General features: G+C 36.2%; 1 protein-coding gene across 1 annotated transcript in view; it reads right to left on the reverse strand.

Annotated features, from left to right (window-relative positions):
• Nucleotides 1-16626, reverse strand: part of Fanci (FA complementation group I) — a 71936-nt gene that overhangs the window by 6427 nt on the left and 48883 nt on the right. The window contains exons 19-31 of the mRNA XM_026388100.1: nt 14807-14875; nt 13010-13111; nt 12068-12241; nt 11861-11982; nt 10767-10931; nt 10100-10279; nt 4818-4984; nt 4412-4497; nt 3469-3585; nt 1596-1647; nt 671-798; nt 505-573; nt 233-326 (exon numbers count right to left, since the gene is read on the reverse strand). Coding sequence (XP_026243885.1) covers nt 233-326; nt 505-573; nt 671-798; nt 1596-1647; nt 3469-3585; nt 4412-4497; nt 4818-4984; nt 10100-10279; nt 10767-10931; nt 11861-11982; nt 12068-12241; nt 13010-13111; nt 14807-14875 — 1525 coding nt within the window. The remainder of the gene's footprint in view (nt 1-232; nt 327-504; nt 574-670; nt 799-1595; nt 1648-3468; nt 3586-4411; nt 4498-4817; nt 4985-10099; nt 10280-10766; nt 10932-11860; nt 11983-12067; nt 12242-13009; nt 13112-14806; nt 14876-16626) is intronic.

A 16626-nucleotide genomic window follows, 5' to 3' on the forward strand; every position in this document is an offset into this window, starting at 1 on the left:
ATAGTTAGAAAGCTGGTACAGAAATGAGCATTCATTGTGCAGAGTGAATTGACTGTCAGTCTGTCATAGACTATTACTACCTTCTTCATCACATCAGAAATCTACCTCAAAACCAAGTGAAAAATATAGGAGACTTAGCTCAAGGGTTCCACCTTTACACAGTGGTCTAATTTAGATTTGGATGGCTTTGTTCTTGTCACAATTCCTGAAACTCCACCTGAAGTCATCTTACCTGACAGGGTTTCTTGGCTCACTTGTCCCTTAAGCTTGGTGATCAACCAGTCTACTTCTTCTAGGACTTTCTCAGCCTGACTCAGAACAAGTAACTGTGGAAGAAAAACATGCTTGACATGGTTCACTGCACACAGCTGTTGTGGGAATACAATAACCATGGCTTCTATAGGTAGGTTATAGGCCTCCCAACAAAAACCATTACAAATGACTCTATGAAGTACAATGGAAGAAAGACAAAGCTATTTCTCATGGAGGGGGATCAATACTTACACAGACAGTGGGGGCAGCCGTTTTCAAATTCACCATTGCAAAGTGGTTTGTTTTTTCTATTTCTACATCCTAAGGAGGGAAAAAGAGGTAAGTCCTAATAGCAGTAATGCTGATCCCTTGACCTCCATCCCACACAGGCTGTTATACTGAAGGTTTGCTATAGTACTTGGTCTATGTCTCCAAGTTGCCCATGAATATCCTGGGACAGGTCACGTAGCAGGGTGACAGGACTCTTATACAAAACATGCAGGCTAAAGAGCAAGTTCATCAAGCTCTTGCAAAACGAGGCATCCTCTAGGAGTATGAAGGAAAGACAATTCAAAGGTAAGTTATAACCCAGCAACTCCTTTGTGTGACTGTACACACATGCCTAACCAGCACATGTGGCTTATCATGTCCAAGGCACATCCAACAATCCTAGTGCTGCACATACTCCAAATAGCTGTACGACAACTGCACCCTTTTATCCATAAGTCCTATTACTAGTCCTAGTCATTGGATCCAAGTATTCAGATCAAGACCCCTCTCTTTCTCATCCCACCAAGAAAACTTCTATCCTGGCTTTTAACATCAGATTACTTTTGTCTAATTCTTAACTTTATCTAAATGGACTTATACAGCATCTGACTCTTTTGTTCCCCATTATGTTTGTATGATCCTCTCGATGATGTTGCTGTAGGTCTAGTTAGTTCATTCTCACTGCTGCATCGTATTCCACTGTGTGGCTATATCATAGTTCCTTTATTCATTCTACCAATGAACACTTAAGTTTGTTTTCACCTATTAAAATAGTGCTTCATTGATAATTGTTCCATGAATTTCTTTAGGAATGGAATTGTTGGGTCATAGACTTATGTTTAACTTTAGTAGTTAGATATTACCAGTTTACCAGAGTGGTCATACCAATTTACACTTCCACCAGCATTAAATGAGAGGTCCAACTGCTCTACAGACTGGTCAACACCTGGTATCATCTATCTTTTTCCTGTTGACCACTCTGGTGAATATGTAATGAATATTCTTTTCTAAATACTAATTTGGTGATGATGATTTTACATAAAGCCTTTAGGTAATGTAGCAGGAAAACTTACCCAGGCTGTTTTCCTTGCAAATCTTAGATGTCCAGGATAACATCTGCACAAACTAAATGAAAAGTCATTCAGATATTAAAGAAATATGCTAAGAATGGGGGTTGTCAGAACAGAAGAGTCCTAGTCCTTTCTGAGCCTAAGCAAATCACCTGCTAAAGATAAAGTCCAAAATTACAAATATTTCTTTTGGTACTGGGGACTGAACCCAGGGGCACTTTCCCATGGAGGTACACACTCATCCCTTTTTATTTATTTGAAGACAGAGTTTCACTAAGTTGCTTAGGCTGGCCTTGAACTTGTGATCCTCATGTCTCAGGCATGTGCCACTGCTCCTGGTGAAATTGTAATTACAAGACAGAATATGATTTAATTTTGAACATTTATGCCCTCATTAAGGGCCAAAAGGTTCTGGGGAATGGATCTGAGTCCTTGTATACGGGTTGGGTTTTTTTTTTTTGGGGGGGGGGGTAGGGTTTTTTGTTCTCTTCTTTTTTGGAACTGGAGATTGAACCCAGGGCTTTGCAAATGTGAGGCAAACGCTTTGCCACTGAGCTACATCCCAGCACCGAGTCCTTGTATCTGAAGCTTCCTCTGCCCCCACTGTGCTACTACTGAGATCTCTCTTTTTCCTTCCTGGCCTACATACTTCAGACATCCTTTTTTTTCTCCTTTTTTAAATACTTGTTTTTTAGTTGTAGATGGACACAATACCTTTATTTTATTTATTTATGTTAATGTAGTGCTGAGGATTGAACCCAGGGCCTTGCACATGTTAGGCGAGTGTTCTACCACTGAGCCCCAACCCTAGCCCCATACTTCAGACATCTTTAAGGATATCAGGCTAACAAAGATGTGAGGAAGAGGAAGGGCCTGACCATAAGGATATAAGAATTAGCTCTTAGGAGCCAAAAGGTCAAAGGAGATTAGAATAGAATGGAACAAAAGAAGGAAAAAAGAGAGGTAAGGACTTCAACTTGATTTCCTTGCAGAAATCGAGGAAATTAGGAAAAAAGATATAGTAGGAGCACACAGGATTCCCTGGCTCCTGGGAATGCTCTTTACCATCCTAATGGGAAATTACTCCCGATGTAGACCCAACAAGTGTGGTCTTTCTTACTTTTCGTGTGTGTATACACGCATTTCTGCGTGTACGCTCACATGGGGGCACAATTATATGTATATGTGGGCACACCCACATATATATACATACAACCTATCTAAGCAGAATGCTTTTTTTAAAAAATATATATTTTTTAGTTGCAGATGGACACAATATCTTTATTTTTATTTATTTATTTACTTTTATGTGGTGCTGAGGATCGAACCCAGGGCCTTATGCATGCAAGGTAAGAGCTCCACCACTAAACTACAACTCCAATCCCAATGCAGAATGCTTTCTGCTTTGGGTCTATGGCCATGCTTTTCTGACTCAACCATCCTTTGTTGAATTTCCACCCCCGCCCCCCCCCCCAACTCAATACCAAGTAAGTGCTGAGAAATCCAATTACTGAATGTCAGTTACCCTATTGATAATTAGCATACTTTAAACTTAGAAAATAAAGGAAAACACCAAAACTGGGGAAGAACACAGCTTAAGAATGTTGAAGGCATCAAAGATGTTGTGAGTTTTTTCTGTAGTGTTTATAGTTTACCCTGGACAGTGATCAAATAAAAGTACAATCTTGTCCTTATATGGCTGTATGTGTTATGATAGAAATAATATATAGGAAAATACATCTTATGGTTTTATTAATTTGAGTGTAAAATTAAATATATTTAAAATAAGCTAGGCTCCAGAGAGAGATCTTTTACTACACAATACTCCTTACCTTCTGAAGGCTGGTAAATGGGACTGAACAAGCAGTGCTAGTACCTGAGGGGAGGAAGGCTCCAGTAGCTTGGACAAGTTGGAGAGAACACTGACTAGGAGGAGGGCTTCTTTACTATTAAAGTCTTCCTCTTCACTGCTAAGTAAATTCAATAAGGACCTCTAAGGAAGGAAAGTATGCACAGAAATATTATTAGATATATTCCAATCAGAGAGAAGAGACACCTAGTTAGACATTTAAGACTGTGACAGAAAGAATCTAAAGTTACCAAAATTCCAAGAAGACACAATCTGAAAATGACCTTGCATTGAACCTGTTTTCAACTATAAACCTGAAAAATTTATTGAAAACTATGGACTCTTTCCTCTCCAACTTCCCACCAAATATACATTAAGAATAAACAACATACAATTTCTGGTGGTTCTTATCTCTCTGAAGCCTATCCACTAAACTCATGTTATGTTTAGAATAAGCCCCAAACCCGGCATTCCCTACAGACCTTCTCTGTTAAATACCACGTGTTTTTTTCATTTTTCTTTCCCTACTACGATGTAAGCTTCATAAGGACACGAATATTTCACTTTTGTTCCCTGCTGTATTCCCAGCAACACTTCCTGATAAGCAGTAGAAAATTTAAAATTTATTAAGTAAATGAAATCCTTATGATAGAATATCTTGATATTTTGACAATTTGTTAGAAACTAACAAGTTCCACTGTTAATTTCTACATAATCTGACAAAGTTTAATCATATCACAAACTCAAAATCAAAAATCACAACACCTATCTGAGCTATCTCTTCATGTCATCTCAAACAGTGGTTCTCAGAGGCAACAGGTAGGATTTGCTTAGATAAAATACACATCCTCATTAGGATCCTTTTAAGAGCTGTTCCATTGATTCAATGTTGCAGGGGGGGAAAAAATGCTTTATTTGTTCATATTCTGCCCTTGGTAAGAATCTTCAGGTCAGTACAACAGCTTCTTACCTGAAACTGCCGGATCTGGAAAGCTGCTCTTTGAGTGACACTGACATTTGCATCTTCTCCCTCATCTCCTTCCTGATCTGTGACATCTAGAAACAGAAAAGAATTCTATTTGCTCTGAAGGTGATTCATTCTGTTTTGGACTTTTAAAAAGGTAAAATTTAAGAAATTCAAAAAAGTCTGGAGGCAGATTTAAGTGTATTTCTAAAATCCTTCAGTTATTTTACATTCCATTTTCCAGTTGTCATTAAAATGTAAACTATTAAGTATGATCCTGTATCCACCAGTTGTTACTTCTCAACATCAGGACTGTACTCAGGTGTCCTCTGGTAGGTGAACAAATATGATTAAGGAGCATGGGTAAGAAGAAACCTAGAACAAGCAACTTTGTTGACACTGAAATGCCCACCTAGCATCCTGAGGAACTGCTGGATCTTGGGCTGATAGAACTGTTGCACAACACTGAATATCTTTTGCAAACCCTCCAAGCACAGCAGTGAGATGCTCTTTCCTTTCTCTTTCTTTGCTGAATCTTCCACTGAAGTAGGGATTGAAGTGTATCTCCACAGCAAGACTCTGAAAGTAGAAGGTGTGACAGATCATTTTTAAAGACTGGACCATTAAAGTAAATTTACATACAGTAAACTTTGTATCCTGGAAGTGAACAGTTCTATGGATTTTTTAAAAGCTTATACAGATGTGAAATCTCCTCACAATCAAGGCATTTCCATCACTCCGAAAGTTCCCTTGTGCTCCTTGGTAGCCAACGCTCTCATCCATTTGCTAGCAACTACTGATCTGATTTTCTGTCCCTACAGTTTGACTTTTTACAAAATACATAAAAGTGGCATCATTCAACATATAAGTTAAAGTCTGGCTTTGTTAACCCAGCATATGCTTTTGAGATTCACCTATGTTGTGTGTATTAGTAGCTTATTCTATTTTTCTGCTGAGCACTATTCCATTATGTGGTTCATTCACCCTTTATTCATCCACTGGGAACACTGGGATTCTTTACACATTTTGCTGTTACAAATAAAGCTGCAATGAATCTTTGTGTGCAACCCTTTACATGAACAGTTGCTTTCATATATGGCAGATCAGATAGATTATATGGTAGGTGCATACTTAACTTTTCTTCTTTTATTTTTTTTTCTATCAGGGATTGAACTCAGGGACACTTAACCTCTAAGTCACATCTCCCATCCTTTTTGTTTTTTGAGACAGGGTCTCTCTAAGTTGCTTAGCGTCTCACTACATTGCTGAGGCTGGTCTTGAACTTGCAATTCTCCTGTGTCAGCCTTCTTAGTGGGATTATAGGCATGTGCCACAACATCTGGTATGTACTTAACTTTTGAAGAAACTGTCACACTGTTTTCCAAAGTGGCTGGACAATTCTAAACTTCCACCAAAAGTGTATACACTTTGATATGATCAATCTCTTAATTTTAGACATTCCAATAAATGCTTAGTGATATTTTTAAGTTTTGTTTTTAGTTGTTGATTTGCCTTTATTATTTATTTATTTATTCATATGTGGTGCTGAGAATCAAACCCAATGCCTCACACATTAGGCAAGCACTCAGCCACTGAGCCACAATCTCAGTCCCGTGCTTAGTGATATTTCATTATGACTTTGTTGTACATTTACCTAAAGGTCATGTCATCTATGTGTTTAGTTTCCATGTCTATGATATTTTTGGGTCAAGTGTCTACACAAATATTTTACCCATCTTTTTAACTTCCCCGTTGTCCCTGTAGGGTGGGGTGGGATGGGATAGGTGGAGAATATGCTGGGGATTGAACCCAGGACCTTATGATGCTAGGCAAGTGCTTAACCAGTGCTATACCCCCAGCCTCAACCATTTTTAAATTTAGCTGTTTCTTCTTATAGTAAGTTTGAGAATTTTTTATATAATTCTGATTATCAATCCTTCACCAAACATGTTTTGCGAATATTTTCTCCTTATCTATGGCTTGTTTTTTCTCTTAAAGTTTTTGGAAAACAGAATTAAGAGTATTTCTCGGGCTGGGGAAGCTCAGCAGTAGAGTGCCTGCCTAGCACACGTGAGGCACTGGGGTTCAATCCTCAGCACTACATAAAAATAAATAAATAAAATTATTAAAACAAAAAGTACTTCTTATTTTCTGGATTGTGCTTTTGGTGTTACAGCTAAGAAATTTTTGCCTAAAAAAAAAAAAAAATCACCATATTTTTCTTTTTGTTTTCTTCTAGAGGTTTTATAATTTTGTTTTACATTTAAGTATCTAATCCATTTCATTAATTTTTTAAACACAGAATGAGAAAGAGAAAGGTTCATTCTAGATCCTTCACCACATAAATTTTAGAATCACTGTCAATTCTTACAATAAAGCTTAGTAGGAGTTTTTATTTGAGGGGGTTGCTGGGGATTGTATCTTTAGTCTCTATATGCTAAGCAGGTATTCTACCACTAAGCTACACTCCCATTTTCCCCTTGATAGAATTTTGACTGGGTTTATGTTGAATCTGTCAGTATTGAATCATTCATTCATATACAATGTATACATTCATATACAATGTCTATCTTTCAATTTACTTGGGGTCTTCTATGATTTCTTATTAATGATTATTATAGTTTTCATCATACAAGTATTGTATGTTTATTAGATTTTTATTGCTAAGCACTCCATGATATTGTGATGCTAGCATAAATAGTTTTTAAAATTTCCATTTCCAATTATTTACTGCTGGTGTGTTAACTAAAATATTTTTATACTAAACATATTCTACAACCTTGTTAAATATTTAATAGATTTAATAACTTTGAAAAACTCTCTTAAATTTTTTTGGAGCATGTTAATTGCCTATGAATGAAGACAGTGTCATTTCTTTCTTCCCAATTTGGATGCCTTTTCTTTCTTCTTCTGCCATACTGCACTGGCTAGGACCTTTGGTATGATGTTAAATAGTAGGGGTAAAAGTACAAGGTGGGAAGGAAGTATTCAGTCTTTTCATCATTAAATAAGAGTTAACTATAGGGTTTTTGTAATTCTCTTTACTGAATTGAAAAAAAATCTATTTCTAGTTTTCTGAGACTTATTCCATGAATTTATGTTGAATCATAATTTTCTATACTTATTGAGATGATCCAGATAGTTTTCATCCTTCAGTCTGATATGCGAATTACATTGGTTGGTTTAGTGAACCAACCTTGCATTTCCACCTAATTATATTATTCTTCACATTGTTAAACTTAATTTGCTTGTCTTTTTGCATCTATATTCATGAGGGAAATTGTACATAATCTTTTCTTCTATAAATGTCTTTTTCTGGGTTGATATTACTAATCTCATTAAAGTGAGAACATGTTCTCTTTTATCTTTTGAAGTGTTTATACAGAATTGGTATTATTTCTTCCTTAAATATATGCCTGGGGGTAGGGTGGGTACCAGTGGTTGAACCCAGAGACAAGTTAACCACTAAGCCATATTTCCAGTCCTTTTTATTTTGTATTTTGAGACTGGATCTCCTAAGTTGCTGAGGGCCTCACTAAATTGCTGAGGCTGGCCTGAGCTTTCGATCTTCCTGCCTAAGCCTCCCAAGCTGCTGGGATTACAGGTATAGGCATGTACCACTGCGCCCAGCTGGCCTAGTGTGTATTTTTTTTAAACATCACTTCCACTCTTTTAAAAATATTTCTTTAGTTACAGATGGACACAATACTTTTATTTTTATGTAGTGCTGAGGATTAAACCTAGTGTCTTACACATGCAGGGCAGGTGTTCTACCACTGAGCTACAAACCTCAGTCGCTTGGCTTAGTGTTTTAAGAGAAAAAGAAAAAAAAAATTTTTTTTGGGGGGGGTGGTACTGGGCATTGAACTCAGGGACACTTGACCACCGAGCCACATCCCTATCCCTTTTTTATATTTTACTTAGAGACAATGTCTCAGTGACTTGCTTAGTGCCTCACTGCTGCTGAGGAGGGTGAATTTGAACTTGTGATCCTTCTGCCTCAGCCTCTTGAGCTGTTGGGATTATAGGCATGTGCCACCACTTCTGGCTTAAGAGAAGAATTTAAACCTCAAGTTTAAATTCTTTTGTAGAAGTTGTAGAATTTACTCATGTTATCTAATGCTTCTTGAGGGAACTTTCAAGAAATTTGGCCATTTAACTCATGAAGTTTAACACACAAAGCAGCTATTATCAAATTTTAAATAGTTGTAGGATTAATAGTGATATTTCCTCACCCTCACTTTTGATATTTGTATTTTGTGTCTTCTTTCATTCTGATTAGTCTGGCTAAGGTTTATTAAACATATTCATCTCACAAAAAATAGTTTTCTTTCATTTTTCTCTATTATTTTGATTTTCATTATCAATGATTCTGCTTGTCATTATTATTTTCTTCCATCTATTTTCATTTTAATTTACTTTTTCTATTAATGTATAAGCTTTTATGGAGATTAAAAAAAAAATCAACTGCTATGAATTTCTACCTGAGCTGGGGGCGGTGGTACACACTTATAATCCTAGTGGCTCAGGAGGCTGAGGCAGGAGGACCCCAAGTTCAAAACCAGCCTCAGGAACTTAGCATGCCCTAGGCAACCTAGGGAGACCATGTCCCAAAATACAAAAAAAAAAAAAAAAAAGTGGGGCGAGGTAATGGCTGGAGATGTGGTTCAGTGGTTGAGCCTCCCGGAGTTCAACTCCTGGAAAAAAACACATCTTCCTAAACAGTACTTTGGCTGGATTATACATATTTCATATGCTTCATATTCATTATCATCCTTCAAAGACATTTTCTAATTTCCTTTATGACTTTCCCTTTGACCTTGACTAGAGGTTATTTAGAAGTACATTTAATTTTCAAATATATGAGGATTACCCCAATATCTTTTTTGTTTAGTTCTATGTGGTTAGAGAACCAACTAATCTCTATTTTTAAAAATTTCTGGTTTATTTTATGGTCCAAAGTACAACTTGGTAACTGAATCATGCATACATAAAAAGACTGTGTACTTGGAAGCTGTTGATGAGTGATTTAGGTCAATTAAGTCAAACTGTAAGACGATATTGTTAAGGTCTTTTATTTCCTGATTTTCCATCTACTAGTCTTGCTCATTACTGAGAAATGACTAATAAAAAGTTTATCTTCAGGGCTGGGGTTGTGGCTCAGTGGTAGATGCTTGCCTAGCACATGTGAGGCACTGGTTTCGATCCTCAGCACCACATAAAAACAAATAAATAAAATAAATGTACTGTGTCCATCTACAATTTAAAAAAATATTTTAAAAAAAAGAATTTGTCTTCAATTTTATTGTCCCTCTCAGCCTCGCCCACTTTATGTATTCTGGGTCTTTGTCAGGAACACTTAATTTAGAATTATTATGCCGACTTGACCAATCATTTTGTTTTGGCTGTGCTGGGGAGGGAATCCTGCAACTTAAGCAGACTAGGCAAGCACTTTACCATTGAGCTACATTTCCAACCCTGATGAAATCATTTGTTCATCATTTAATAATATCCTGACCTCTTTTTTACACGACTAACAACCTATACCAAAGTAGGATTAGGAAAAAAACCAACTTCAGTGATTGTACTTTTGCTCTTTAGGCATGTCCAACCTCAAATCACCTTCATTCACATTCCTCTCTTGAAGAATCCATGGCAGATAAGTCAACAAGTTTGAGACAGTAAGTGGCTTACCGAGTTATGTCACAGAGGTTCTGAAAGATCTTGTCTAGGTTTTGGCCATCGGGGCCACTAACATGTCCTGTTTCTTTTAGCTGCTGCACCTTCTGCAGAGCAACAGTCACTGCATAGCGCATGAACTCATTGTTGGACCTCAGAACTGACAGGCTCTCTTCGTGACTTTGGGTACTATCCCTAGAAAGAGAGAGAAAGAGCATGGGGAAAAGATTCCACTATTGCTACTAGGATCTGCAATTAGGCTTTCTAGGGAAGAACAGCAGCAGCCAGCAAGTTTTAAATGGCAGACTCTATGAAAGCCTTTGCTAGAGTTACTGCCATGGTTGTTCTTTTACAATCATTCTTAGTGTCTGTTTTTTTCTCTCTCCTATAATTCTTACTTTGATAAAATTTAAATGTCTAAGTTTAAATAGATTTTCTTATAATACTATTGGCATTCATCTCTCTAGTTAGTCCATTGTTTCTGCTTTTAATAATTTAAAGCGCCTCTTTAAAATGCCTACTTGTGATTGTCCAGCTTTCATTTTAAGAAAATTTAAGCCTCCTTACATTTCTTACTATATATATAGCAATATTTGTGAATCTAAACTAATACAAGTGAACCTGCACATGAAGAATTATCTTTACTAGGCTGTCGTCTTTAAACAATCAATTAGAACCTTACCTGAAAAGAGCAGTAAGAAGATCAGAAACAAATTTCATGGACAAAAAACTATCATTTGTTTTGTTGGTCATTTTAGCTTTGCCTTTACCAGCTTTTTCGCTAAGGATGTCAGAGAGTTTCTTGTAACACATGAATAAGCTCAGAACCTCCTCAAACTTATTCTTACTGCGTAAAAGGAACAGACAAAGATCAGAATTATGGTTTGATGTTACACATAATAAGGAAATCACAACACTTCTTTTTTTTTTTTTTTTTAAAGAGAGAGTGAGAGAGGAGAGAGAGAGAATTTTTAATATTTATTTTTTTTAGTTCTCGGCGGACACATCTTTGTTGGTATGTGGTGCTGAGGATCGAACCCGGGCCTCACGCATTCCAGGCCAGCGCGCTACCGCTTGAGCCACATCCCCAGCCCTCACAACGCTTCTTAAAATGTCATATTTTAGATATAACATTATAAATGAGTGGACCGTCATTAACATAAACATAGCACTCTCACTCATACACTGATCTATCTAGATCCCCTTCCCCCTTATTTATACTTTGTCAAAGCAGAACATATAAGTCCAACACTAGCACTAATAAAAATTTCTATTAAAATGAGGAGTACTTGAGTTCAAGGTCTGGTGAGTTTTGAATAAATTAAAGCCTGCTAGAAGACAACATTCCTGCCTGGCATATTCTTCAATGTTCTCTGATAGAAAGAAAATAGTTTGGTCTTAGGCTAGAATTCTTTTTCTTTCTTTCTTTCTTTTTTTTTTGGTACTGGGGATTGAACTCAGGGGCACTCAACCACTGAGCCACATCCCTAGCCCTATTCTATATTTTATTTAGAGAGAGAGTCTCACTGAGTTGCTCAGTGCCTCGCCATTGCTGTGGCTGGCTTTGAACTTTCGATCCTCCTGTCTCAGCCTCTCAAAGCTGCTGGGATTACAGGTATGTGCCACCGTGCCTGGCTTAGGCTAGATTTCTGTTTAAAAGATATTATAGTCTGTGGTCTATTTAGTGCCTAACCATATTGTGAAGAGTTAAAAAATCATATCCATTTGTATTCATGATATATTCAAACTACAAGTGGAATCACAATAATATCTTACCTGAAATTACTTATGCAGAAATTATATTCTATTAGAACCTCACAAACTCCCATCACAAGAAATGCAGAGATACTATTTTTGATGCCGATACCAGTGCTCTGAGAAAAATCTGCTGATTTATCCTAAAACCATAAGATAAATATTAATACATTAACTTATTAATAACAGTAACTACATTATTCAATACATGGAGGACTTAGCCATTACCAGTTCAAAGTCTTCCAGCTCACTCTTAATCATTCTATTAGTAATAGACTCCAATATATCATCTAGTTCTTGGTAGAATCCCTCTTCTTCTTCCTCCTCATCTCCCTGTTGCACTGACACCACTCTACTTTTATACCAGGCCAAACAATGCTGAATACAACACAGCAGATAATCCTGTAGAAGAAAAATAAGTAAATAATATTCTTATGAGTTAAGGGATAACCCAAGACGCTACCGAAAATCAGTAAATAATTCTTCAGAAAGCTTAAGTAAGTTATTTGTTGGCATTACAAATCAAGTCTATCTGAATTTAAAAAACTGGGAAAACTTAATTGAACTAACAGGCATTGTTTAACAGAACTTTCTCAAAGAAACTGGTCTCATAAGTAGCTGACATTTCAGAATGCAACATCAGATATATTGTCATTAGTTTGATAGAAAAAATCCTGGAGCCAGGTTGTGAAGTTAAATGGTTTCTAATTCCCTTGAGTCCCATTTTATGTTGAGGAAGCATCTTAAGTTGGAAACAAAATGCACATCAAGACAGGTTATGACAACTGAAAGACTTCCCTCCCTACTGCCACGAGTTCTAGGTCTCTGGGGCAGGAAATTTCAATTTTTGTTCTTTTTTATGTCTTTCTAATACCAGGTAACATGAAGAACAACCCATCCTAGATCCTTTGAAGGTCTGACAGAGCTCCAATCTAGCTCAACCTAAACCATGTACTTTCTCCAACTAAGCAGGTCTCTGGATTCATCTACTCCTGGGTGACATCCCCATTCTGAAATAATGGAGATAAATACTTATTTAAATACACTTATTTAATGTACATATTAACAGATAAGATGTTCCTTGATTCGGTAGATGCCATGATCTTTCTGAAGATCAATTCTACCATTATCAGTAAAAAATAATGGTTATAGGAGGAATAAAAATCTCACCAATGGTTCTTGTAGAGAGATCTGATCTCCCTGGGTCAGAATACAAGCTTCTAATTTCAGAGGAGGCAGCACATCAGGTTTTGACTCATAGAACTGTTTTAACTGTGTATAGCAAGGGGGAAAAAAAAAGTCATCACTGTTCATTAATACTTTTTTCACTTTTTTTTTAATTTTTATTTTTTGGAACTGGGGATTGAATTCAGGGGAAACCTTACCACTGAGCTACCACCTCAGTCCTTTTTTATTTTGAGAAAGGGTCCACCATGTTGCTACAGCTGAACTTGAACTTGTGATCTTCCTGCCTATAGAAGATCTGGGCACCACCATGCCCAGCTACATTTTGCATTTTTAAACTGGTCAAGATAAAGATTATTTCATATCTTATGCCTTCTAAGACACAATTCTTAAGTCTAAAGAACAGTCCAGCAGAATTTGTATTGCTTTGTCTCAACTAGATCCTTTGGCCCTTGCTTCAAGCATAGTACTGATAAGAGGCATCTTTCCTATTTCACTTCCAGCACACTCCTTCACACCAATTCCTAAACTTGCACGGGAAATTAGCATTTTCAGTATAGTGTGGTATTTAAGAATATAGGCTCTAGAGTTAGACTAGTTGAGCCCAAAATACCAGAACCACCACTTATTACTGATTTTGATAAAGTTATTTATACCTTGGTTCCTCATTTGAAAAATAAGCATACTGTTAATATGAATGCTATATAAAGATTAAACATGACAACAGATGTAAAGAGCTTTAATCCACTACTTGACATACAACAGAACTGAAAAACAAATGCTGGCTATTATTCTTTTTTTTTTTTTTCCTTTTCCTTTTCAAATCTGTATTTTAACCTCAATTGTGAAGCACTCCTCTTCCTTCAAACATAATTTTATATTTCTGGTAAGTATGGGACTAAAGCTTAATTATTATAATTTGAAAGATAGATATTATTAATCAGGATCTAAGTTTTATACAGGATCAATGTGAAGGCCCAGTGAAAAGCTTTTGGATAGCAAAGGACCTTCCAATTATCTCCACCCATTGAGAACTTAATTTCAAATGGAGCTTCTTCAGAATTATCACAGAACAATGACAAAACTAGTAAGCAAGCACACATGCTTATTTTCTACTAAAATGATGGACTAAGGGTCTACAACAACCCTTCTGATAAGAGAACAGTAACAATTACTGGCATATGAATTGTATCTTAATAAAGATTCAAATTAGTGCTTAATTAATATTGAAGAGTAAAAAGGTCTTGTTAACACCAGATATTTTCCACCTGAATTCTTCTCATTAACGTCAAAAGTAAAAAGGTCTTATTTACACCAGATATTTTCCACCTGAATTGTCATCTTGATGGTCTTTTGAAATATTTCATAATTTTAAAAATCTTTTTTAAATTAAAAAATACAGAAAATAACCTAACAGTTATCCATGTACGTGTCACTTGGATTGAACAGATGTCGACATTCTGCTCTATTTACTGTAGATTTCTTCTTTCTTTTAGAAATAAAACATACAGATATAAATGCTAACAGCATTTGTAAATAGTTCTTCAAAAGGTCTCTGACTTAGGATGTAGATTGCTAATTCACAGGGCTAACAGTTAAATGGTGGCAATATGGTAGGTAGTAAGTGGTAATTGACATAAAACAACCCAGAAGAGCATGACATACCACAGGCAACACAGTGTATTACTTAGGAATTATTTTGTGTTTTGAAAAGTCTAGAAAAATTCAATTGCCTCTCAAAGTCTCACCGATTTCCCTGTGATGTACATAAATACATTTTACCTGTGATAGCAGAGTCTGCATGATTGAATTAGCCAGTTGAGAGTTCCTTCGAAGAACATCATAGAAACCCTAGAAGCAGCAGAGAATAAATAAGCTCTTTAACAAAAATAATGTTTAAATAATCATAATTTTAAAATACTATTTTAATCCTACTTTTAGTTCTTTGATAAAGATGAAAACTCTATTTGCTAGAGGGAAAATGGTTTAGAAAATTTAGATTATTTGTCTGCAGTAAGAGATCTCTGATTACCATGAACTGGGTTAAAGATCTCACCATAATTCTCACATTTTTTTTTGGGGGGGGGGTACCAGGGATTCAGTCCAGAGGCAATTAACCACTGAGAGACATCCCCAGATATTTTTTATATTTTATTTAGAGACAGGGTCTCGCTGAGTTGCTAAGTGCCTCTCTAAGTGCTGAGGCTGACTTAAACTTCATGATCCTCCTGTCATAGCTTCTTGAGCTGCTGGGATTTACACGTGTGTGACAATGAGTCTTAAATTCTCATAATTTTTAAGCAAAGGGTCAATATGGCTTTGGAGTACTCTCCCCCTTCAAAGTCAGGGATGTTCTAAGCTTCTATTCTTTTTACTCATCCTGTATTAGTGGCCTTTTAGGACATTCTTCCCACTTAGTTTATAGGGCTTCAAGGCCCTAAATACCCAAATATACATGATCTTTTTTTTTTCTTCTATCTGAAATTTCCCAATATTGTTAAAAACCACTCAGACTACACTTCTGGGGAGTTTTTTGGAACCTGCCAAAGAGGTTGTACAGCTCATCTCTGAGAAGAAGCAAATAATAATTGACCAAAACTTTTTATTTCAAGAAAAGCAATGAAATGATGGAAGATTTGCCCCTAGTAGGCATTAATATATTTTATAAAGCTTAATAATAATAAAAAGATGCTTGTCTTGGCACTGAAATATATAAGCAAAATAAAGGGCTAGCACACAAACATAATAGTACACATAAAGGAGGCAACCGAACAACTGGTTAACCTGAGGGGGAAGAGTTAGCTCCTTATAATGTTAAAACAAATTCCAGAGGAATTAAGTAACTAAACAAAAAAAAAAAAAAGCCAAAGCAAAAAATCCTAATTTGGAGAAAATGTTAGTGAATGTTCATAGAAAGAATATAGACTCTACATAAAAACACTAGATACCCTCAAAGGGGGAAAAAATAGATTTAGGTAGAATGCTTGCCTAGCAAGTGCAAGGCCATGGGTTTGATCCCTAGCACTCTCTGCTCCCTGGAAAGAAAATTATAATTAAAAATAAAAATAATAGTGCTTGCAAAGGTGTGCCATGAGACTAATCTTTGACCCAGAATGTGGTCAAACATTCATTCATACTAAAACAACTACAAACATCAGAAATGCTCCAAAATAAGTTTAAAATACTCTATATTTTAAAAATATATAATTTGGCATTAAAAATCATGTTGTCAGATGGACACTGTGGAGCACACCTGTAATCCCAGGTACTCAAAGAGGCTGAGAGGCAGGAGGATTGCAAATTTAAGGCCAACCTTGACAACTTAGTAAGACTCTGTCTCAAAAACAAAAACCAATTTTTAAAAAGGGCCTGGGAATGTAGCTCAGCTCAGTGGTAAACTGTTCCTGGATCCCCCCCCAGTTCCACAGAAATAAATAAATATGTTGTCAAAGAATTTAATGAAGTGGGAAAATGATTACAACATAATGTTGAGATAAAAACTATATAAATCTCATTTCAATTTTGCATAAATATGTATATACGAATGGTGGGATTAGCAATACTACAACATAGCATTTTTATATTCTCTCTGTATGTTCTAC

Source organism: Urocitellus parryii, chromosome 6, assembly GCF_045843805.1.
Source record: "Urocitellus parryii isolate mUroPar1 chromosome 6, mUroPar1.hap1, whole genome shotgun sequence".
In the NCBI taxonomy this organism is placed as follows: Eukaryota; Metazoa; Chordata; class Mammalia; order Rodentia; family Sciuridae; genus Urocitellus; species Urocitellus parryii.